The sequence below is a fragment of the Myxine glutinosa genome, chromosome 1 (assembly GCF_964187855.1).
Source record: "Myxine glutinosa chromosome 1, kmMyxGlut1.1, whole genome shotgun sequence".
In the NCBI taxonomy this organism is placed as follows: domain Eukaryota; kingdom Metazoa; phylum Chordata; class Myxini; order Myxiniformes; family Myxinidae; genus Myxine; species Myxine glutinosa.
This window is the reverse complement of record NC_136261.1, coordinates 102020196-102043902: the sequence shown is the minus strand read 5'-3', so window position 1 is coordinate 102043902 and position 23707 is coordinate 102020196. Positions and strand designations below refer to the sequence as shown.

Here is a 23707-nt window from a genome sequence, read left to right as displayed (position 1 = left end):
CATTAGGAAACTTCCATGTTATCTCCAAAGCAATATATAGCCCGTAGGTATAAATTGACCAAATTCAGCAAAGCAGAAAGTGTTTGGAAAAAATGGCAGAATGAACAGACCTGAATAATATTTTGGCTAAACTCTGTTAACAGGGCCATCCTGTGTGTATGATATAAATGTTTGCGTACACACCATCTAACAAATATAATTTATTCATTTTCTTTTTCACCCCCTCCAATGTCCACTCACCCTTCTGTTTCAGGCCACGTGATTCCCCCTGAGCACATCTTACCAATAATCCTTAGCAGTGGGCCAACTCGCATGACATTCGATTTCACATTTCACAACCGTGAAACTCCTGAGCTGGTTTGTTTGGACTTTATTTACTTCTTAAGATTAAATATTGTTGACATCCATGATGGATGACCTCACAAGGCTGGATAAACTTCCTATAAAAGGGCCTGATGTGCAAAAATGTAACATTTCAATATTAAGCATTCAAGTGTTAAAAGTCTTCAGGATTGGTTCACCAGATTTCAACCACAGTTTACACAATTGCTTCTACACTGACAAACAAAATCAATATCCATTATTTGCCTCGGTATTTGTGTATTTGTGTGTAATCTCAATATCTGTGTCTAGATGGATGAGGCCGGGAGGGCAATTGTAAACATCTCTACAGTGGTTCCTGGAGGCCTAGTTTGCTTCTTTCCATCTTACAACTACCTCCGGCAGATGCATGCTCGCTGGCAGAGTAGCGGGCTGCTGGATCGTCTTGCTGCTCGCAAAACGGTTAGTAAGACTTGAACCATGGAATGGTAGCTGAGAGTCTGCACTACCAACCATAACTCGAGTTTTGTGTCCCTTCCAGGTTTTTGAAGAACCCAAGAAAGCAAGCCTTGTTGACAAAGTGTTGAACGATTATTCAAGGTGCATCCAGGTAAACTTTCCCGTGTTTGCAACTTCAGTGTACTGGGCTCGCAAAATCGACTGTCCGGCGTCCTGTGGCAATCACATTTTTCTGTTGGGCAACTATAATTTCCTTGCTAACATTCTGGTGGGCAACCACGTTTTTTCAGTACATCGATGACAAGGGTGCACAAATTTGTGGAATGGAACATTTCAGTCATGTACTTGTTATGGTGCAGATGCTCCAGACTCAGTCCATCCACTGCCTCCTGTGAAAAAGGGGGTTCTCTTGCATGAACCGAGTGAAAACCGCCCAGAAAACTGTTTGTTGCATCATACTTTGAATGATCGAATGCATATCTCATCAGATGGATGTGAAGTGAATCAATATTTGCCGTTTAAGGCAGTAGAATATTGTATTTTCTTAGCCAAAGGTACCAGGCATCTGGACCCCAAGTCCCCAGTAAGACAACAGAATCCCAACAAGAGTGAGCAGGCCCAGAAGCCACTGACTCAAGTGCTACAGGAGCAGGATGATGAACCCTCAGATTCTGAGTCACAGCAGGATGTCCCGGTGGATGAAACTTCAGTGATGGACAATTATAATGCAATTGTTTCATCTGATTCTAATTCAGTAACTTTCTGATCACATCTAATGGAGAAAGCTATTCTTTGTGAAATGTGGGACGAACATGAAGGCTTTCTACTTGTAGCAATCAGATGTTGTTGTGGGTATTCTGGTGTTGTTGTATCGTCCTGGACAGTTCTTTCGAACAAGCCCGCGGCACAGAGAAAGCCGATTAATCTTCCAGGAGCGACCCGGAGATCCCGCCACATCCAGGATGGTGTACTCCACCTTCACAAAGTCAGGGCCACAACAGAGTTAGAGAAAGATAGAGGGTGAGAGAGAAAAGAGACCAGAAGGAATGTGCCGGTTCATGGGCACCGATTGGCACTCTGACCGTGACCGCGCTGCCCTGACGAATTCGGGCAGCAGGGAAGAGTGGGGAAGATTTGGCCCCCAACTTACATTGGGTATTGCACAACCACTGTGAAGAGGCATCCCTGATAGTTGCTAGGTATACTGTATTCACTAATGCTCAATCATCAAGTAACTTTTCATGGGTATTTTTGGAGAGCGAAGGAGATATGGAAGCTTGTCTTTTTAAAATATTGTCTTAACTCTAATAGCTGTACTCTGACTACAGCAGAGAAATAGTAAGAGTTTAAATTCTGAAAGGTAATATTTTGTCAGAAAATGACATAACTTTCAGGACTTGCAAAATTTCGTAAATTGGGATTTTTTATTTTAGTCGAGGTGGACAACTAAGAAATGGCTGAGGGCAACCAAATATTTGGTGTGGCCTTCCCAACGGGCAATCAAATTTTTACGAGCCTTGGTTATATCCATTGGGATTTTGTTTTTGAGGTGGGAGTGATGGTCGTTGCAGGATTATTTTTTTCCGATCGAATACTCGTAAAGGTTATTCTGTGAATCCTTGGTCTGAATGTTGATTCCACCATTTATTAGTTTGGCTGGAGTCGTTACTGATCAGGTCAGAAAAGGACAACCTTTGTAGTTGGTTGAATTTTTTTTGACTAAGATTCGTGTGGGAACATGTACATGTCATATTCAGTCCTAGGACCATGGCATTGGTGTGCTTTTTCGCGAAATATTATTATATTGGGAGGCAACAGACAAACCAACACACTAAATAGACTTTGAACCCAGGATTCCAGACATCATGATTATTCAAGGAGCATTACAACTGTGTATCACATCACAGCCAGGGGTTGAGATGGGAATGCTTAATATAAACGGCCAACCAAAACTGCTTTTGAGATTGATATTTTTAATTTTTTTTTAAAAATATTCCAGTCACTTTTCAGCACTTCATTTTCTTTCCTGGTTTCATTCTCCTTTCTTCATCCACAGACCTGTGTAGCAACTTGTGCAACCATGACTGGAGCAATCTTGCTATCTGTTGTTGGCGGCAAGATGAGTGAGGGAATCAACTTTTCAGACAACCTTGCACGGTCTGTACCTCTTTCTTTCCATAATTTTGCCAGTTTTATCCCCACTTGTATTTCCTATCTGGAGATAGCCATATGAAGTGTAACACTGCTTATTTTCCAAGTTAGTAGAAAGCAAAACTAATGTATAACTTGCTTTCAATCACCAGCAATTATTCAACTCAAGCTGGCAAAAGTAAACTAAGGTCTCAACATTTTATTTTTTGCTATTGATTAAATAATTTTAGTTGTTGGGCCAAAGAATAGAACAAATGTATGGCATATGTGGTAACACCAAATTATGGTGAACTGACAAATTATTAATTGTTCATGACAGGCTAGGGTACCTAAATGCAATGTAATAAACCCATTTTTCATGTAGTCACTTCTACCAAGCAAACACCACTGCAGAAGACGAGCAGTCGCATGTTTTGGGTCATTTCATATTTACAAACGCGTATTTGTGCATTTAACTTCGGCCACATAAGGTAGGTGGCTGTATAAGCCAGTAACAACGCCATTTTTCCTTTACGTATAGCACATATACTCTTATTTACACATACAAACAATTCTGCTGCTCTGGTTTTCTTCTTCTTCAGCCATTGATCATGTTTACATCATTCAACGCTTCCTTCATGGTGTCAGTTCCAAACGCATCAACTCCTGCTCGAGTGTTTGCTGGACATTCAGTGATGAAATGATTCAAATCCTCAATTGATCCTTTGCAATTTAGACAATTATCACATTCTGTCAGGCGAATTATGTGCTTGGAAGCTTGGCGTAAACGAGAGTGGCCTGTTCTCAGCATGGCAATAGCAGTAGATTCACATCTTGATAGACCCATTTTATCTCTAAGCTCAATACACCCTGGTCCGACAATGTCATAATGTTTGTTAGATGTGGTAGTTGAGATCCAGGCATTGTAAACATGTCTTTCAATTCACGATTTAGATAATTTCACATTGATTGGTGCATCATAATAAAGTAGCTTCATTGGCTGTTTTGTCTGCTGCTGTCATTACCAATCAAAGTATCAGAACCAGCTACAAATTGCAGCGTAAAATGGATATCATTGACTTTGATAAGATGTTTCTTATGATTCCAGATCTGATCACATACATTTTCAGATTGATTTCCTAGAGCTAGATTTAAGTTTAATCATTTTGTTCTGCGATTTATCAGTTGATCATCTATTCCTGATATCACTGGTATTTTGTAATGAGTAGTTTCTGAAATAACGGTTTAATTGGCCATCTTAATTACCCGAATGTTCAGGCCGCCTAGCCGACCTCATGGCTAGTTGTGGTTTCATTACATCCCTCCCATCAGGGGTATGACTTTGCCTCTGGCACGCCCAAGGGTTGATGTGACTTTGGTCACATGACTATGTCCTCTTTCTTTCATTACCCCGCATGAGTGAAGTGAAAGTGGGGTTAAGCAATTGGTTCACTTTATTTGTCCTACTGTTTACTGCAAACGTCAGTTTATGATCGAGGAGCAACTTAATTTCAATTGAATGTTGTATTTTGGACATGAATCGGAAGACATAACTGTAGATTAGCAGTGCTTTGGCTCTAACTTCATTCTGATAGCACATGTGCAGAGAGGAGTGAGATTTAAAAAAATGTTTTTACGAAGTAGCCCATAGGGCAAAGCCGTCTAGAACAGTGTATGTATGTATGTATGTATGTATGTACGTATGTATGTCCCCTTAAACGTATACCAATCAGAGCTGAGGATCTGGTCACATGACAGGGTGATGTGATTATGTCTGATGTCATTACGGCGGCGGTATGGCGGCTGACTCTCCACACACCGCCATTTTGATTTATATGCCGTTCATGCCGAACATATTGTTGTGGTTTTGAGAATAAAGACAACCCCCCTTCTGTTAGTTGCACCACAACATGTAGCCTCACTTTAGTTCAGTTATTTCTTATTAAATGTAAAGTATAGTCTCCTTCCCAGTGTTAGTATGCGTTGAGACAGGTAAGTAGGGGTAGGCCTCATTGGGCCTGGAATGTCATGTGCTGGGCCTAGGACAAGTCGAGGAGGCCCGAGGGAGGAGCCGGAGGGAGTGGCTGGTAAGTGGCAAACAGCCAATGGAGCTAAAGGGGAGTGGCCAACAACGACAGCCAATGGGAGCTAAAGGGGAGTGGCCAGCAACGGCGGCCAGGGGAGGTCCTTGGAACATTCTGGTGGGACTCGGGGGGGGGGGGGGGGGGGTATAAAACCCGGCCTCGGACCCCCAAACTCTCTCTCTCTATTTCTATTTCGACCCGACCCCCGAACTATTTCGCTCTTTCACGAGCCTCGATCTTGTATACAAAAAAAAAAAAAAAAAAAAAAAAACTCTCTCTCTGTGGTCGAAGCTCGAGCTCTCTCTGCCCCTGAACTCAAGAAGCTCTCAGTGCTCTCTCTAGCCAAGCTCTCTCAAAGGTCGAAGTCTGAGCAAGAAGCTCTCAGCGCTCTCTCTGCCCCGAAGGACGAAGCTCGAGGTCTCTCTGCGTTCTGCCCCGCTCTCGGCTGCCCCGTGCTCCCTGGGTCTGGTCTCTCGTTTGCCCTCGCTTTCGTGAGATAAACACTCTCGCAGGATGATCTCTCTCGTGCCCTGTGCTCTAACGATCTCCTGCCTGGACGCCCTGCACGTGCGCTTCGTCTCGCCGACTTCGGGACGCTCTGCGGAGATTCCCGTGTGTGCACGACTGGAGGCCGACGTCCCTGCCACGAACATCCTCGAGAGACACACCCAACGAGCTGTCCGGGGCGAGCTGCACCAAGCGGCCGCGCTTTGAGCGCATCCTCTTCTTCGTCTCTTTCCCCGCGTGAGTCAGAGGGCCCTTGTCTGGGAAATTAAGTTAAGAACGGTTACGTTTCTACCCTGTGTCTCTTCTCTCTGGCCATTGTACAAATAGTAATAAACCTGTGTTTTGCTTCCACTTGGCCGTTTACGTCTTTTCACAATTGGCCTCGCATTGCACGAGATAAAACCGCTCGATCGGGTTCCTAATAATTAACGGCACGAGTCACGTGACACGCAAACCGCTCGGGCGTATCACCCCAGCGTGACTCGTGTGAGGTTCAGCCCCCATCCTCGTGGCGGCGTGTGTATTGAAGGTACTTGGGTATTTGACCAGAAACCCTTCCACGTGCTCGCTGCGGGGTTGGCGGCTGGAATTGCTTAGCAATCCGCCCCCCACGAGTGTAAAGTGGGGAGTGGACTCGAAGCTCGAGGGGGAGAAGGGTTTAACCCTCCCTTAGTACGTCGACGGGCTCGAGATCCGCAACAATATCGTCTTACCTGTCATATATCACGATCGCCATGCTCTACCTTTATGGTTTTCATTCGGTGTGAAACACAAATAAACCAATTGTTAAAATGACCATCACATATCGAAAGCATCGGCGTTACGTCTCTTTCAACAAAACGGTATGTAACCAACCCTTGTGGGGTATAATCTAGATTACAGTAGATCTTCCCTCAGTTCTTTTCGTAAAATTTACCTCACGGATGTCTGGATTCCTCCAAATTTATTTGTTTAATGTTCTAAACAGCATTAGCGACTGTTAAAAAAGCTAATCATGTGTGTTTGCGGTTTATAATATTGTACAAGCCTGGCTACGCCGCTGTTAGATTTTCGGTCTTGTTTTATTCTGTCTGCCTGCCTGGCAGTCAACCAAAAATATAATCATTCCAAACTGGAAATTATTGTTTTTAGTGGCATTATAAAGGACACAACCAGGCACGAAGAACTAATGTGTCATGTTAAATAAGGTGGTGTAAAATAAGCTGCATCAACGACAATAAACTTACCAACAGGAAAATCTTTATTTTATTTCAATTAAATTACATACTTCAGCACTAGAAAGCCTGGTGTTGGCTTAACGGTTAGGTTTGCTGACTTGAGATGTTTGGGTCCTGAGTTTGAGCCCCTGTCAACCCATTGAATTAACACCAGGTGGGTTGACTCAAACTGTCATCTTTCTGAGGTCGGCAAAATGAGACTACCAGCGGACTGGTAATAGAGGGCATTGCATCAGCGGCACAGCCGCGCCCCCAGAAAATGATGCAACCAGCAGCCACACAGGCTGCACATGAACCACCACTGACACTGTAGAACACAAATCTAATCGTCTTTTTGGCACTTTCAAAACCCTTTCGTTTAGCATTACTTGGACAAAATATTACAGAATTTTACATCATCTCAACGAATCAAATTTGCCACTTGCAGACTCTGTCCATGTCCTTTTTGCTAAAGATTGTATGGGGGTAAGGTGTTCTATGAACTCTCTAGTTTTTGTCAGTATTGGTGACTACTTGAACTTGTCATAACATGGATGTCCAGAATGCTGTAAGGATGTGCATTCCCTCTGCCTGTGCAGGTGCGTGGTCATGGTTGGAATGCCATATCCGAACATCACCTCTCCTGAGCTCAAGGAGAAGATGAAGTACTTGGACAAAAAACTTGTGAGATTGGCATTTGGACTTGAATGCGTATGTTAAGTAATTTCTAACAGCAATATAATGGAGAAAGAAATGCAAAGGCTTCTCCAAATACAGCAACTTGTAAGAGGGAAGCATACACACTCAGCAGGTTTCACATTCATATTCTTTCTGGTATTCTGCCGGCAAGCAGGTCCAGTGCTGCTGAAGCAGTTTCTTGGCAAGGGATATACTGGGTGGTTTGGCATTTCCTCCCCAGCAGTTGTTATGGAAGGAATTTGGAATTTGTTCATGGTGCCGGGGATAACTGGCCTAATCTTCTTGAAGAACACCGTGAGATCTTTAACATCCACCAACTGTCAGCATCCACGTCTGCTGCCAGACGGGATGCCCAGTTTAATGTCCACCCGAGGGATGGCACACACATTGATGAACCACCCTGCCTGTGAAACCACGGGATGACAATTTATAGATACGTGCGATTCAAACCCAGGCTAGAAAACTTCCAGGCGAGTGCGTTTTTCCATTAGCCTTGAACAATGGTTTCTTCCTCCAGGCATCATCAGAAAGAAAATAGCCATATTCCCACTCGCAAAAAAAATTATGCATTCTTTCAAAGCGACTCACAAATTACTTTTGAAAGAAAAAGCAATTTTCCTTTTGCGAGTGTTGATTATCATTAACGTCTGTGGATCCCTGCAAAGCCATCACCTTTATTATCACCTGGAGCAAATTTGAATTTGAGATACCCGTGACTTGTGTTTGTTTCGAAGATCGCTGTTTGCTATTTATTTGTTATCTTCGTAAACTACATAATAGTTGCTTACCTTGTTGTTGAGAAATCAAACGAATTTCACAAAACTGGATCTTAGCACACCAAAAACCATCGACAGCAAGAGCAAAGACCCCATCCAGGTCTGCCATGGAACCTGCGTAACTCGTCTTTGCAGAATTAACTGGGATGTAAAGGAATACGCTATGGTTCACAGAAATTCTACTTCCTGAGGATTTTTTTTTTGTTGTTGTTGTTGTTGTATACAGGATCGAGGCTCGTGGAAGAGGCAACATTTATCACACAAAAAAATCAAACAGACAAACAAAACATATAATAAGGGGAGTGGTAGACAAGATGGGGAGAGAAGGGGGAGCACACAAACACAACATTTGAGGGGAGGGAGAGGGCTTGGGGGGAGGAGGCGTGGGAAAGGGGGGGGGGGTGGAAGAAGTATAAAACACAAGGACACTGCAAGGACTTCCAGGAAAGAAGTTGGTATTTCAAAAAAAAAGTGGATCTGGGGTGAAATTAGCAGGGGTAGAAAAGGTCATGGTTTTGGATGGGGGAAGATAAGAGATGGTGGTGAACAGCTGTTTTAAAGACCTGGAGGGAGGAGTGGGATTGAAGAGAGTGAGGGAGTTTGTTCCAGAGGTGGGAGAAAAGAGGAATGAAGGAGTGAAGGTGAGCATAGAGAGTCTTGATTTTGGCAGTTTAACCAAAAGAGGGTTGCAGGCAGATCTTGTGTGACCTGTAGGAATATTTGGGGACAGAGCCCAGAAAGAGCTGGGGGAGCAAGGCCGGAGAGGAGTCGGTAGAAGACAGAAAGACCACCAACCTGCCTGCGGTGAGTGAGTGAAAGGCCCTCGGAGTTAGTAGTCTAGTAGGAAGACTAGGTCCCCCTGCACCCCCCGGAGATATACTTCTAATCAGTGTTTCTAGATTGGAAAAAATGTGTAGAAAATGACTAGCTATGGCCCCAAGCTGAAAAAATGTCCCACATACCATTTTTATGCAAATTACTGCTGCCATTATCAAAAAAACGATTTTTGACATATCTCAGCCAATATTGCAGATAATTGAAAAATGAAGGTGTCTAGACCCATGTTTTGAAGGGCATAGATCATGATAGAACTATTCATAACATGATTACATGTGTCTATGGTATACTAGTATGCTAATTAGTGCTTTATTTACAAAATAATCACAGTTTTACGAAATAATAGACTCATATTAAGGTCCGTCTACACAGACGTTAACACAAAGTTTTATTTTTCTAAATATTACAACTGTCAAAATAGTCCTAGCACTCAATGTGACCACTCTTCTCTTGCTTGTTTTAGATAAACATCATTAGCATTAGTGATTCTACACTGAGTCAGTCATCATCATTTTCATCGAAATCGTCAGAGTCAAACTCTTCTTCTCCTTCCTCTTCCTCCTCCTCTTCGTGCTCTCCTGTGTTCAGAAGATCCACCAGTGAGGTTGGTAGGATGGGACCACTGGACCACATTGGTTTCAACAGTCCTTCATCAGTCCTTATCCATCCTTGCTCCTCATAAGGTTTTGGCTTTTCGATGATAGGTTGATCGGCTCTTTTGTACAATGCTACGCGGTGGTTCACACGCTGGATGTGCGGCTTCAGGGCAGACTGGCATGGAGGAAGGCGAGCCAGATCAACCTTGGACTTGGATGTGAGGGTCTTGTCCTCTCCCACCATTTTTCGTAGCAGCTTGGCACGGACAATGTCCACTGATGACTCGCGACTCTGGCCGTACATCACACAGGTGAATTTTTCTAACTGCCTCTCCACCTCAGGGTTGGCATCCCAGTTGTCACCCAGTTCACCGAATGCCCTGTGAAACATCGAGGTGCTTCATCGAGGTGCTCTCGGTTGCAAGACTGGGTCATTCTGAGAAGCACAGCAGGGTCAGAGATCATGATGTTCTCCTCCTCAGTGAATCTCTCCATCAACAGCCTCTCCATTGCCTCACACACTGTTTTGAGGCAAAAGAGGGACTTTGCGTAGGCCTTTCCACTGAGAACACCTTTGAGAGATCCACTTGTTACTAGTTGTGCCTCAAAGAGAATCTCTGCATATCCAGAACCACGCATCTTGTGTCCAGTGAGCATCCCGATGTAGTTCATGGATGTGTGGAAGGGTCCAATCGTTACTACATGACTAGCAAATTCATTTGGCCAGCGCCAGATGATGGGAAGGGCTTTCATGCAGACACCCAGATCAAATGTATTCAGGACCCATCTCTGACCCACCTCAGCAGTTGCTGCCTCGGAACGCTTCAGTAGCTCACGAACAACTGCGTTGTCTGTGATCGGTTGGTGGATAGGCGTGCAGTAGTCGACTGTTGATTTGCTGGGTGGGGGAGAACCAGTTGCAGAGGTGAAACCCCCTAGCCCAGGCACAGGCTGCAGGCCACAGCTTCCGATGTATCTGATGAAGAGCCAGATGTAGTACTCTTGCATCGTAGTGGCATAGACTGTGTCATTCTCTGCTGGCGGTGTGAATGATGAGCCTTCAGGGAACTTCGGGCCAACGCGAGTAAAGTGCAAGGGTGGGAGAGTTTTTGGTGTGTCGACCTTCAGGCTACGCTGTTGTGACCTATTGATGGTAGGTAGCATTCGGTCCTTGCTGCTCTCGAACCCGGGCTTGACCTCCTGCACCATGATTCCTCCAGCACTGTTTACAATGTTGCTGCCGTGCACACTGGTAGTGGTTTTATTCAAGTTGTCCCACTCACAGTGGAATACAAGGTTGCCCTCTCCTGTCACAATTTGTGGTGTACGATAAGTTGAGACTTCATCCAGGACCTTGGCGAGAGCAGTTTCCAACTCCAAGGCGAAATCGTAGCTCTCAGAGTGTCCAAGCCTGTGTAGTATTGTGGTGAGCTGTTTGCTTCGGAACAGGTGCCTTACAGTCACACAGAGGAGAATGTGCTTTGGTAACTTCCATTTTCCATCTGACACTGCACGGCACAGATCTTGTCCAATGGAGAAGACCAGACGCTTCACCTTTTCTGTCTCGATGCCCTCCTTGCCAGTCATTAGCATGCTGAGAAAGCGGACAAGGTCTGGAGGTAGGATGTCTTCAGGATTGAGCTCCATGTCTTCAGCTGTTGGTGGCCATGGTTGGTCTTTACACTCTCTGAAAGCCTGTAGAATACCCTGGCGAAGTTGGAGGGCAACATTTTGGTTCTTGTTTGTGCTTCCGAGTGTGAATGCTCGTGCGAGAGCATTGGAAACTGTTATGTTTGAGCTGTGCACAAGCCAGAAAGAAATGACATCACATTTGTCATGATCAACCTTCGTGAAGTGGATATGCTCCTTGATTGGGTCATTCTGTAGGCGTTTCAGTAGTTTCTCTGACCGATAATTTGAGTTCTCATATCCATTCAGTTTCAGTTCCTCGACATAGAGCAAGCGCAAGGAAGAAAGCTGTAGAACTTTATTCTGCTGGATGACCTGGGTTTGAATGTGTTCCAGTACTGAGTTGAATGCCTTTTCATGGGCGGCTGACATGCAAGCCTGCTCCTTTGGTGCTTCGGCTCTGTGAATCGCACGCTCATAGTTGTAGAATGCTGTGCGGAAAGCTTTAAAACATGACGGATGGTGTTTGGCCTCACATGCAAAGAGGTCTTTGTTTTTCACCTTTCGATGGAGTCGATAGAGACCCATTTTCTCAGCCCGTGTTTCGATTTGCTCCCATGCATTTTCTTTGTTTTTAAAGGATGGGAAGGTTGTAGGCCTCTCAGTATTGCGATGAGCATCTTTGGTCTCAACTTTCTCACAAAATATACACTCTGGCGGGAAGATGGGTTCAGCAGAACCTCCTGGTTTACGAGGAGAGTGATGCCATGATGAGGTTGATGGCCCTGGTTCTGTATCATCTCCAAGACGATGAAAGTGGCGGACAAAGTGCTTATAACACTTGCTGTGATATCCTACTCTTTCTAGGTCATCAGGAAGAGTTGCCGGGATCTGATCACATACTGATTGCATACGACATGGGGAGTCATGCGGTTGGTTGAGACGTCTATCCCGGATCTTTTGAAGCAGTTGCAGTTTTTCTGAAGCAGATCCTTTAATTTTACGGAGGGGCGTGAAATCCCCATGATCAGACATGGATGGTACATGAAGGATGCATGTAGGAGGAGAGCTTTGGGCTGCAGGTTCTACACTCCGTTTTCTTTTGGGCATGCTTGCTGTCGATGTCTACCATCACTGTTAAATGACAAATAAGAAATCACGAATGATGTTAAAAGTGCCTGTGAAAGGAGGCTCTGAGTTTTCAGTGAGGTAACAGAGGTTCTGAGTCATGTTCTACACTAGGGTACTTTTTAGCTGACTAAACCATGTTTAGTGGCATCAAAAGTGCTAATAGCTAAAACATCTAAATTCTTCCACACTAACGTTAGCTATCTAGGCCAATGAAACATTGTGCTAAGTTACTGTAGCTAGCTCAGCTGTCGTGCCTCTTTCTGGTTCAATTCATATACAGAAGTCAACAGATATGTCTCATGTTTGGCATTAACAAAAGTTTAAGTTACACCGACATTAGGAACATACTGTACATAGATGAGGCTAGCTTTAACGTTAGCTAACATGGTGCTAGCTGGCTCAGCTGTTATTCTGCCTGTTTATGATTTCATGCAGAAACTGAAGTCAAGAGTGTGAGTAACATTATAGTTAGCATCTTACCTGGCTAGATTGGAGGATGAATACCAAGAACAACACACAGATGGAATGGAAGACTGAACTTTCAACTGAGGTATTCAATAACATCAACGTTACCAATTGATACGAGCGCGCGACATTACCAATTGATACGAGCGCGCGAGCGCGCATGTTACATGGATGGAAATGTAAAATGGCAGCTATAGCAGCACTAATTTGGATCTCTAGTCTGTCATTTCTGCACTGTGATTGGATAACATAAAAAAATATGTTTGGGAGTTAACAGCAGGAGTTGGTAGATTTTACGTGGGCTGGGTGAGAAACCTTTAAATAAGCAAGTGAAAATCTCTCGCAATACAAAGTCAATGGTGGGAAGAAAAGTTGAGTGGTACCAATGTTACTGCCAATGTCCCGCCCCTATGCAAGACTCAGGAGCATCTTGTTGACATTTAACCTTGAAAATACCTGGGTTTAGACCCCTTATGTACCATGTTAAGTTATCTGCAGTATTAACGTATCCTTATCATTTGTAAAACTGATTATTTTGTAATTACAGCACTAATTAGCATACTAGTATACCATAGACACATGTAATCATGTTATGAATAGTTCTATCATGATCTATGCCCTTCAAAACATGGGTCTAGACACCTTCATTTTTCAATTATCTGCAATATTGGCTGAGATATGTCAAAAATCGTTTTTTTGATAATGGCAGCAGTAATTTGCATAAAAATGGTATGTGGGACATTTTTTCAGCTTGGGGCCATAGCTAGTCATTTTCTACACATTTTTTCCAATCTAGAAACACTGATTAGAAGTATATCTCCGGGGGGTGCAGGGGGACCTAGTCTTCCTACTTGACTATAGCTTCATCGCGGGAGATTCCAATGATTCTGAAAACTTTGGTTTCAACAGCGTGAAGCCGAGCTAGGTGAGAGGCAGGAGCAAGTCCTCCCAGAGGGAGGAACAGTATTCCATTGAGCTGTGGATGAAAGCTTTGTATGTGTTGAGGAGCTCAGGTGTGCCAAGGAAGGACTTTGCACGACGGAGGATGCCCAGTCGGCGACTGGCTTTGGAGGCCAGCTTGGAAATGTGGCTTTGCCAGGAAAGATCATGGCAGATAGTGAGACCCAATCAGCAGATAGTGAGACCCAATCAGCAGATAGTGAGACCCAACTTATGGATTCTTTCTGTACTTTCTGTGTGTACTATTGGGACAAAAGTCCCAATATTAATTAGAAGCCATAATGTAGTAATGTGCCTCCATCGATACTGCAGCAATGCAACGCACTTGTAAATGTGAATCATAATTGGGCTTAAGTTAACTGAGAACGTAGAGCTAAATACAGGATGTAGAGTGTAGATTGGTTGACACAAGATAGTATGCAAGGTACAAGGAAGCCAATTGAGGCAGGATCTTATTCCCTCCAGCCCCGAGACATAGTGCACCATCACATGAGGAGCAATTGATTCAATAGAGTTTGGAATTGGAAGAAAGGGAAGAACATTTGATGAATGAAAATACAATGGGATGGAGGGAAGCTGAGGAGTAGCATCAGACGTGTGATCCTGACAGCGCTTATAACAGCGGTAATTACGAAACCACTGATCCAACATTAATTAGGAAATATCTGTCTCGTTAATTAACACTATTATCCACCAAGGCATTTTTGTCACATTATTACCACGTTTACTGCCCTTAGGATGACCAGTCGGATGTGAAGCTGCAGTCATTTCGCGAATTGTCGGCTTTAAGGGCAAATCGAATACAGAGCTCCCCGAGCGGTGTTGGATGCGTCGTGTTTTTGTCTAAACAGGCCCGTTATCAGGATTACACTTACTCAATTGAAACCCTTCTGGAAAAAGCCAACACACCATCTAAACCAAAGCCAACATACCAAAGCCAAACGATTTTATAAGCACAGCATGATGCGGAACCAAGGCTGGGATGCGTGTTGGGAAATACGGTTAATCTACTCAAAGAAGATGCGACAAAACAGACAGAGAATCCTGGATTAAAGATGGATTAAAGAACGACACAACGTTTTCAATAAATAAACAAACACTCAACCGTGGCACGTGCATCCTCAGTGCTGCAGGGCCTCATGTGGGCTTGGCTTACAAGTGCCACCCGCAGGGCCCTGTGGTTGCATGAAGGACAACATCGTTTTAGATATGAACCCAAATCCCATGTCTTTTGTAATACGAGGAAACTAGCATGGAACCCGTCGCTTCGCTGACGGTACTTGAACATAACTTGTACATGTTAGTATAGTAATAGTTTATCGAGTGTCAATATTTACCATTATTTTTATTCCAGAAACATTTTGTTTACTGCTAATAACTCGGCTTTAATTTGAGTAACCCGCACGTTTATTTGCCAAAAACAATAATATGAATTTGCTTTGTTCCCAGGGATCAGATGTTATGTCTTTTTTTTATGCCTCCGCCGACGAAGTCGCCGGAGGCATTATATTTCCGGGTTGTCTGTCTGTCTGTCCGTCCGTCCGGGCTAAACCTCGTTTTCCTCAGCAACCATATGTCCGATTGAGACAAAACTTTCAGGGTAGAAGTGACACCCATGCAGAATGTTTTTATGACAATTGTGACGTCATAGGTCACGTGGTATGGCAGCCATCTTGGATTAAAAGCAAATAATTAAAAAATGATTTCTCAGAAACTGCTGAATGGAAAATTTTTAACTTGGCACATTGTCAAGTACTCCCAATGGGGAACAAAAGCATGATAATGATGACATAGAAGCCATAATGGATCATACCATTATACCAGCCAGCCAAAAGTGGTATACCAGCCAAAAATGTTTTAATCGAATTCCTTATCCTAAAAATCTGAAATTGCATGCACATACTACCCATTTGTGTTGAAATATTACATTTATGACATCATAGGTCACATGGTTTGGCAGCCATATTGGATTGAAGGAAAATATTAAATAATTATATCTCTGAAACCGTTCACCCTATCGATGCAGAATTTTACAAATATCATCTAACAGCACTGTTGCATATAGTTTGAAAATGATGATGTCATAGGTCACGTGGTTTGGTAGCCATCAACAGAGAAAAACGAACCTTAACCGATCAACATGAAACTTCACAAACGTGATCCCCTACCCATACATATGCAGAGTGATGGCATCTTCCCGTTGTGGGACTATGTGGAGGCATATTGGCGACACAGTCGCATTGTTCTAGTTTTTTTTTTCAATTTGCAAAATGCATCAAGTTTATTCTCATTTATGCTTTGTGATGGTGAGCAAAAGTGACAATCACGGAAACAGGTTATTTATACATCTCAAACGAACGTTGTGAGTTCATTATTGTTATTATTATGATAACGATATTATTACGAAACGTATGCTAATAGGTTATGGCTTGTTAGCATTTATCAGAAGTGGTTTCAGAATATCAGAAATGAATAATTATACACTGCTATAAGGGCAAGCCTAGCGCAGACGTAACGCTGTAATGATGTCTAAGACAGAACGGTGCCTTACTACATATACTGCCGTATTACTAAATCCGTTATCCTGATGCCTACCGTCTGCCATTTCGCCCCTCGCATACAGACATCAGATATATGGGTTGTGGTGATCAACTTCCATCAGCAAAGCGATGGGACAGGTTGAGTGCCAGATGCCATGATGATGTACATGTCTGTAGATGCTTAACCTAGCGCTATAGAAGCAAGGACGTCCCATACGTAACTCTGTAATGACGTCCCAGAGAAAAGAGCTTTACAGACAGAGGGAGGGACGGACGGACGGATGGAGAAATTGGGATACTTTAATATATAGATTATTCTAAATTCTTACCGTGCCATATTACAGGGATGATGGATGATGCTAAAGTCTTAATTCTGGCTCTGACCCCTCCCCCTGTGGTTCCCCATCCCTGTCCCCCTTTCCATGTCACACCCATGAATACAACAATACATTTTTTGTAACTTTGCTTTCATCACTTTATGCTTTAATCACCTCAATATTCATTTTTAAATTTTCTCCATCTCTCTTACTCTTGGTCACTTAATCTCCAGGGTGTTGTGAAAGGCAAGAGTGCAGGGAGCTTGCTGTGTGACAATTTGTGTGCAAAAGCTGTGAATCAATCAATTGGTAAGTGCTGTGCAAATATTAACCTTTGTTAATGGTAATGGATTTCTGGACATTTTGATTCTTTGAGTTCTTGCCCCAAATGCTTGAGGTCTAAATCCCAAATCCTTGATGCCTATTATAAATTGTAAAGATGTTTATTCCCACCCCAAAATAACGATCATATTGTATTGTGGTGAACATGGTTTTACCAATATGTAGTATTCTTATTGCATTTCAATGCTGCCAGTAATTGGAATAGGGTGGGGTGGAAGGGTGAGAGTTGATAGATCATAGACTTGCTTTATTTAGAATGTTATAACTCATACAATGGTTGCATAAATAATTTGTTTAGAACAACAAATGCACATAGTAGTTTGGTTCCTCCAAGCTGTTAAGGATAGGATAATGCATCCTCCTTTTATAGGAAAGGATGAACACATGGTAATCATTTATGGAGAGGTTTTGCGTGTTCTTTCCCACACCAAAGAAAGACAAATATAGCTGTATTTAAAAGCATCAATTATATTCCTCACCTTTACTGAGCCTCTATTACATTTACCATTCCCCTCTTTTGTTTTGTTCCTACTTTCCATTAGCCTTCCCAATGTCCCCAACTCCATATCATCATACTTAACATTTTCTTTCTCAAGGACGAGCAATACGTCACTCCGGCGACTATGCGAGCGTGGTATTGATGGATGTGCGATATTCACGCCCTTCCATTCGTCAACGGTTGCCTGATTGGATTGGAGCGCAAACTCAGATTTACCCCAACTTTGGACCTGCGGTGGCTGCTATCCGTAGGGTGAGCTGTGCATTTGGAGAAGCAAAGTTTTCAATGTTGTAAAATATGAGAGAAACGAGAAAGGTTTCTAGAATAAAGCAGTCAGTTACAGTGTCTTCAGAAAGTATTCACACCCCTTGACCATTTCACATTCTGTTGCTTTACTGCCAAAATTTAAAATGGATTAAATCGAGATTTTTTTGTCACTCATCTACACATAATACACCATAATGTCAAAATGGAATTTTTATATGCATACGAGTTTTAAACTGTTTATTTGTGGGTTTTGTGAGATTAGAAGCTTTTGACACACCCCTCTTAAGAATTTGAGGTACAGCTGGATTCTCGGGAATTGCAAGTCATCAATTACAGTTATTCTTTGATTAACCGTTGCTATTAATGTCAATCATTTTGTTTCCACAACTGTGCTTCAAGTTGACACAAGATAGCTTTTCATATTAAATCTTTAATTTCTGCTTGCAGTTCTATATGACTCGACAAGAAGCTGCTCACACCAAATGAAGTTTTAAACTTCTTGATGCACTTGGTGATTCATCCTGCAAAGGCACATCTCTTGAGCTTTTCTCCACAATAATGTTTTTTTGAAAACTTTAACTGCAGAGTTTGGTTAGAACACGTTTAAAAGCTTTTTGTACGTTCACAAAATGCATTTTGTACATTTATTGGATTATAAATATACTTGAATCATGTATAGAATGTACATACTGATTGTAATAAAGAATTCATTTTGCACATTTTTTGTGTACAGTATTGATACCCAGCTGGCTGTAAGATGGTCCCAGTTGTGAATGAGGTGTTTGTGTGTGTGTGTGTGTGTGTGTGTGTGTGTGTGTGTGTGTGTGTATGTGTGTGTGTGTGTGTGTGTGTGTGTGTGTGTGTGTGTGTGTGTGTGTGTGTGTGTGTGTGTGTGTGTGTGTCACTGGCCGAAAGAGACAACAACAACAACATGCATTTTAAGGCCATTTTCCCTGCTAGAGCGGGGGTTAGCCTTGCGGTCCCCATTACAATCTTCTCCATTTTGCCCTATTTTCTGCATCTCTCCTTGTTAACCCCCTTGCCCGCATTTCTTCTTCCACCATCTTTAGCCAAGTCTTTCTCGGTCTTCCCCGTCCTCTACTTCCTTCTACATTCATTTCCATCACTCTTCTCAACCAGTCACTTTCATCCTTCCTCAACACATGACCAAACCATCTCAACCTGTTCCTCTTCACAGCATCAATCACAGGCAATATTCCCATCATCTTTCGCAATTCATCATTTGTCTTCCTCTCTCTCAACGATACTCCGCACATCCATCGAACCATTCGCATTTCCACCCTTTCCAGCCTTCGTTGCTGCTCTACGTTCATTACCCATGTCTCGCTCCCATAAATCATAACACTTCTCACACATGCAGCATACACCTTTCCCTTCAGCTTCAGCGACACTCTCCTCCTCATCAGCACGCCACTCAGTTCCCGAAACTTCTTCCATGCACATCTCACTCGAGCAACCGTTGCCGAGTCTGATCCACCTTCTCCATTCAGCATGTCTCCGAGGTAGCAAAATGTTTTCACACCTTCCAGCTTCACGCCGTCTCCAAGATCCAACTCAACATTTCCTCCGTCTGCAGCTCCCTCTGTACACACCTTACATTTGAATGTAGCTGCCACACTGGTAAATGACCCTCTCAGACCACTACATTTTTGATGAACCCACTCAGCGCACATTGTACATTGAATGGAGTTCACTCCGACACCCTTCCTGCACACAGCACACGGCCACTTCCCAGTTCTTTCCACCTCACCACATGCTTTACCACTTGCCATCACCTTCGTCTTTCCGATATTCACCTTCAGACCTTTTGTCTCCATACATTCCTTCCACTTGTTCATCTTTTCCTTCAGTCCATCCATACTTTCCGCAATCAACACCAGATCATCTGCAGACAACAACTCCCACGGTAAACCCTCCTTTACATTCTGAGCCAGCACCTCCATCACAGCTACAAATAGTAGTGGACTTAGTACTGACCCCTGATGCACTCCCACCTTCACCTCAAACTCACCACTGTTCCCGTCCTTCGTCCTTACAGCTGTGCGTGCTCTTTTGTACATTGCCATCACTACTCTGATCAACCATTCCTCCACTCCTAACTTCCTCAATGCCCATGTCAATACTTTGCGTGGAATCCTATCGAATGCTTTCTCCAGATCAACAAACCCAAAAAGCAACTTCTTCCTCTTCTCCATGTTCTTCTCCTGCAACTGCCTCACAATGAAAAGCGCGTCTGTCATTCCTCTTCCTGGCATAAATCCAAACTGCATTTCGTCGATCTTCACTTTCTTCCTTATCCTCCTCTCCAACACCCTTTCCAATACCTTCATTCCATGCTCCAATAACTTTATCGCTCAGTACGAGCCACACTCCAGAGGGTCACCTTTCCCCTTGTATAGAGGGACGAGGGTACTCAGTTCCCAATCCACTGGAATGCGGCCTTCTTTCACCACCAGATTACAGATCTCTGTCATTCTCTTCACACCCCAACTTCCTGCTGCCTTCAACATATCTCCCACAACTCCCGTCGGCCCTCCTGCTTTTCCACTCTTCATTGCTTTTATCACTTCCTCAACTTCCTTCTCAGTTATCTTCTCTGCCGGTCCTAAAACTGGGTTACTCTCTATGTTGCCATCCCATTCATTCTCTGTATTCAACATCATTTCCATATATCTTTTCCATCTTCCTTTAATTCCATCTGGGTCGACAACGATTTGTCCCACTTCATCCTTCAAGCAACTCACCCCCATCACATCACACCTCTCTTTCGCTATCTGCTTTGCAATCCTGAATACCGCTTTCTGACCCTCTTCCGAATCCAAGCGTTCTCCGAACATTTTCCTACATGCCTCCTGCGCCTTTGCTACCTCTTTCTTTGCAGCCTTCCTGGCTGCCTTATAACTTTCATGCTCTGCTGTTTCTGCTCCCGTACCCTTTGCCTTCTGCCACTCCTTGAACTTATTCCTCTTCTCGTCAATCCTCTTTCCAACTTCATCATCCCACCACCATGTTTCCGAGTGCCTCGGTGGTCCTTTTGTCCACTGGCCGAAAGAGAAAGGCGCTTTATTTCCACCTTATGGAGTCAGCCTTCTGTATACAAACAAAGCCCCACCGTCGTGCATTTCCGGTTATTCACATGCATTCTTGGCCACGTTTTAGTGGACCACATGTATGCTGTCGTTTTGCCTTCCATAAACTATTTGACTTTGTGTTGGAACCAGAAAAAGGGTCGTTCGATCTATCTCTCTATGTATTGTCGAGCTTTGCACCGAGATAATCAAGCACACCTAGTGCCAGAGAATGACGTAAAACTGGCTCAATGTTGCAAAGAAAATAATCAAACAACTTTTTATTTGAACAAGTTATCGAAAAACTTTTCAATTAAAACTAGAGCGGCAATCTTCGATGTCGCGATGTCAACTGATATGTCTCCGCCCACATTATTACATTATGATACATACTTATACCAAGTTTGACTTGGTTACCTTCAGCCATGCTTAAGTTGTCAGGGTAACAAAACCAAATACAGACTCTGACCTCATGATGCCAAAATTTAATCAGTTCATCTTTGCATCATAATATATACCGATACCAAGTTTGATCAAAATCCCATCAATGGTTCACAAGTTATCTCAGTAACAGATAATCGTGGTAGAGGCACTGTTGTCTTGAAGCAGACTAGTTAACCCCTCCCAGCCATTTTTGTTAATTGAAGAGACAACTTTTTACATTTGTCTTGCTTCAATCAAAGGGGCTGTTTGTTCTGCTTTTGTTTTCTTTGTGCAGCCCCCACCTCGAGTGGCCTTCTGGCTTTGTGGCGGAAAATATCCCATAAAAAAAAAAAAACTTTTTTTACCTAACAGGACCAATGAATGACCTTTGATATCTTGACCCCATAATGTAACCAGATTATCTTTGCATCATTATACAGGGTGAGCCAGAAATGGTCATTTTTGAAATTCGTGTGAAGGAAATAAAAAAAATATTTCAAAATAAATTAATTCATAATATTGAAGTACATAACATGCATTTTTATTATTTTTATTGTTTACTGATTTAGTTTTGCAAAAGTGAGCCCAATGACGTCGTTTCAGCAAGATGGTGAAACCTCTCACACCGCCAGAGTGTCCATGACTACTGTAAGGGCGATCTTTCCAAAGCATGTCATTTCCAGAAATGGCGATATTCCATGGCCAGCGAGGTCACCCGATTTGACTGCATGTGATTATTTATTGTGGTCATATCTAAAGGACAAAGTGTATGTTAACTGTCGACAAACTCTTCATGAACTTAAGGAAAACATCAGACGTGAAATCGATGATATTGACGTGGCCATGTTGCAGAACGTCATGAATAATTGGCATCCAGGATTGGAGGAATGTGTCAGACGAAATGATGCGCATCTCCTAGATGTTCTTTTCCACAAATAAATGGCATGTTATGTACTTCACTTTCTTGTAAGAATTTGTTTTGAAATACAACTTTTTATTTCCTTCACACGAATTTCAAAAATGACCATATTTCTGGCTCACCCCGTATATACTTGTATCAAGTTTGACTTGGTTCCCTTCTGCCGTTCTCAAGTTATAAACCTATTACAGACTGACCTCTGACCTCTTGACCCCAAAATCTAATCAGTACATCTTTACCAAGTTTGACTTGTATCCCTTCAGTCATTGTCAAGTTATCGCGGTAACGAAAACCTATCACAGATGGACATACGGACGGACAACCCGAAAACATAATGCCTCTGGCGACTTTGTCGGCGGAGGCATAAAAAAAAACACTCATTATCGATGTGACAAAGGTACTGCATATCAAAACTTGAACGCTACTCGGTAGAGCACATACCTCCGCGAAGCTGAACAGTTTATGTTTTGTATCCCACTGATGGACCGAATCTGGATTCTGACCTGAACCAAAATCTAACCACAATGTTCTTTTCACCTAACCAACTCGTCCAGGTTTTGTCATAACCTGTTCATAACATTTTGAGATACTGTATATCGTTTTTTGCCCCATTCTCAATGGGGAATAATCACTTTTGAAATTCTCGCATCTGGATGTGGATATTCACCAAAATCTAATCAATTTGTCTTCGTCACACACCCAACCTGTCGACAAAGTTTCGTCTGAATCAGTCCGTGACTTGAGATATCCTGCACAGACAAACAGATGGGGGGGGGGGGGGGGGGGGGGGGGGAGGGAGCTTCAACATTTAGGGATGAGTGTAAATAAAGACAATGTGTTCCCATCGACAATCTACTCATAAAAATCAGAGGAATTATTCAAGTTGTGATAAAAAAATGTATTCGAGTGACCATGATCATTTCCGATGACCATGGTTTACATGCAAGGCATTGACATTTTATTACACTAAAAACACCATAACACAATGACCAAACGAGAGAACTCACCGGTGGAGAGTGCCTGCTCCTTCAGACGGTTGAGCCTCAACCAAGTCACTGCACCTGGTGCTGTCATCCAGCTGGTCCTCTTGCAGGCATTCCATCACATCAGTCTTTGCAGCTTACACTCATCCCACCCTTTTTAACTCTGGTGCAGGGGCCAAACTCTCATACATCCTGTGGGTCCTGTCATTTCACCCCTGTGGAGCATGTCTTTCAATCCTGACAAATCTCACACTCACCTTGGCTCTCCGAAAAGACCGTATGGAAAACGCTCCCATTTACTTTCTCAACAATCCTCGCGAAGAAGTTCTATCACTGAAGTTTTTGGGTCTCACTATCTGCCATGATCTTTCCTGGGAAAACCACATTTCAAATCTGGCCTCCAAAGCCAGTCGTTGACTGGGAATCCTCCGTCGTACAAAGTCCTTTCTGGGCACTTCTGAGCTCCTCACCACATACAAAGCTTTCATCCGCAGCTTTATGGAGTACTGCTCTCCCCTCTGGGCTGGTACTCCTGCTT

The 23707-nt window shown here is 43.1% G+C and overlaps 1 protein-coding gene across 2 annotated transcripts in view; it reads left to right on the top strand.

Annotated features, from left to right (window-relative positions):
- DDX11 (DEAD/H-box helicase 11) overlaps window positions 1-18474 on the top strand; it is a 172491-nt gene extending 154017 nt beyond the window's left edge. For both annotated transcript variants that reach the window (XM_068116011.2, XM_068116002.2), the window contains exons 20-27: window positions 254-357; window positions 634-783; window positions 863-931; window positions 2837-2937; window positions 7297-7381; window positions 16881-16956; window positions 17586-17740; window positions 18203-18474. In XM_068116011.2, the coding sequence (XP_067972112.2) occupies window positions 254-357; window positions 634-783; window positions 863-931; window positions 2837-2937; window positions 7297-7381; window positions 16881-16956; window positions 17586-17740; window positions 18203-18241 (779 nt within the window). In that variant the 3' untranslated portion in view covers window positions 18242-18474. The remainder of the gene's footprint in view (window positions 1-253; window positions 358-633; window positions 784-862; window positions 932-2836; window positions 2938-7296; window positions 7382-16880; window positions 16957-17585; window positions 17741-18202) is intronic.
- Window positions 18475-23707: the final 5233 nt, after the last annotated feature.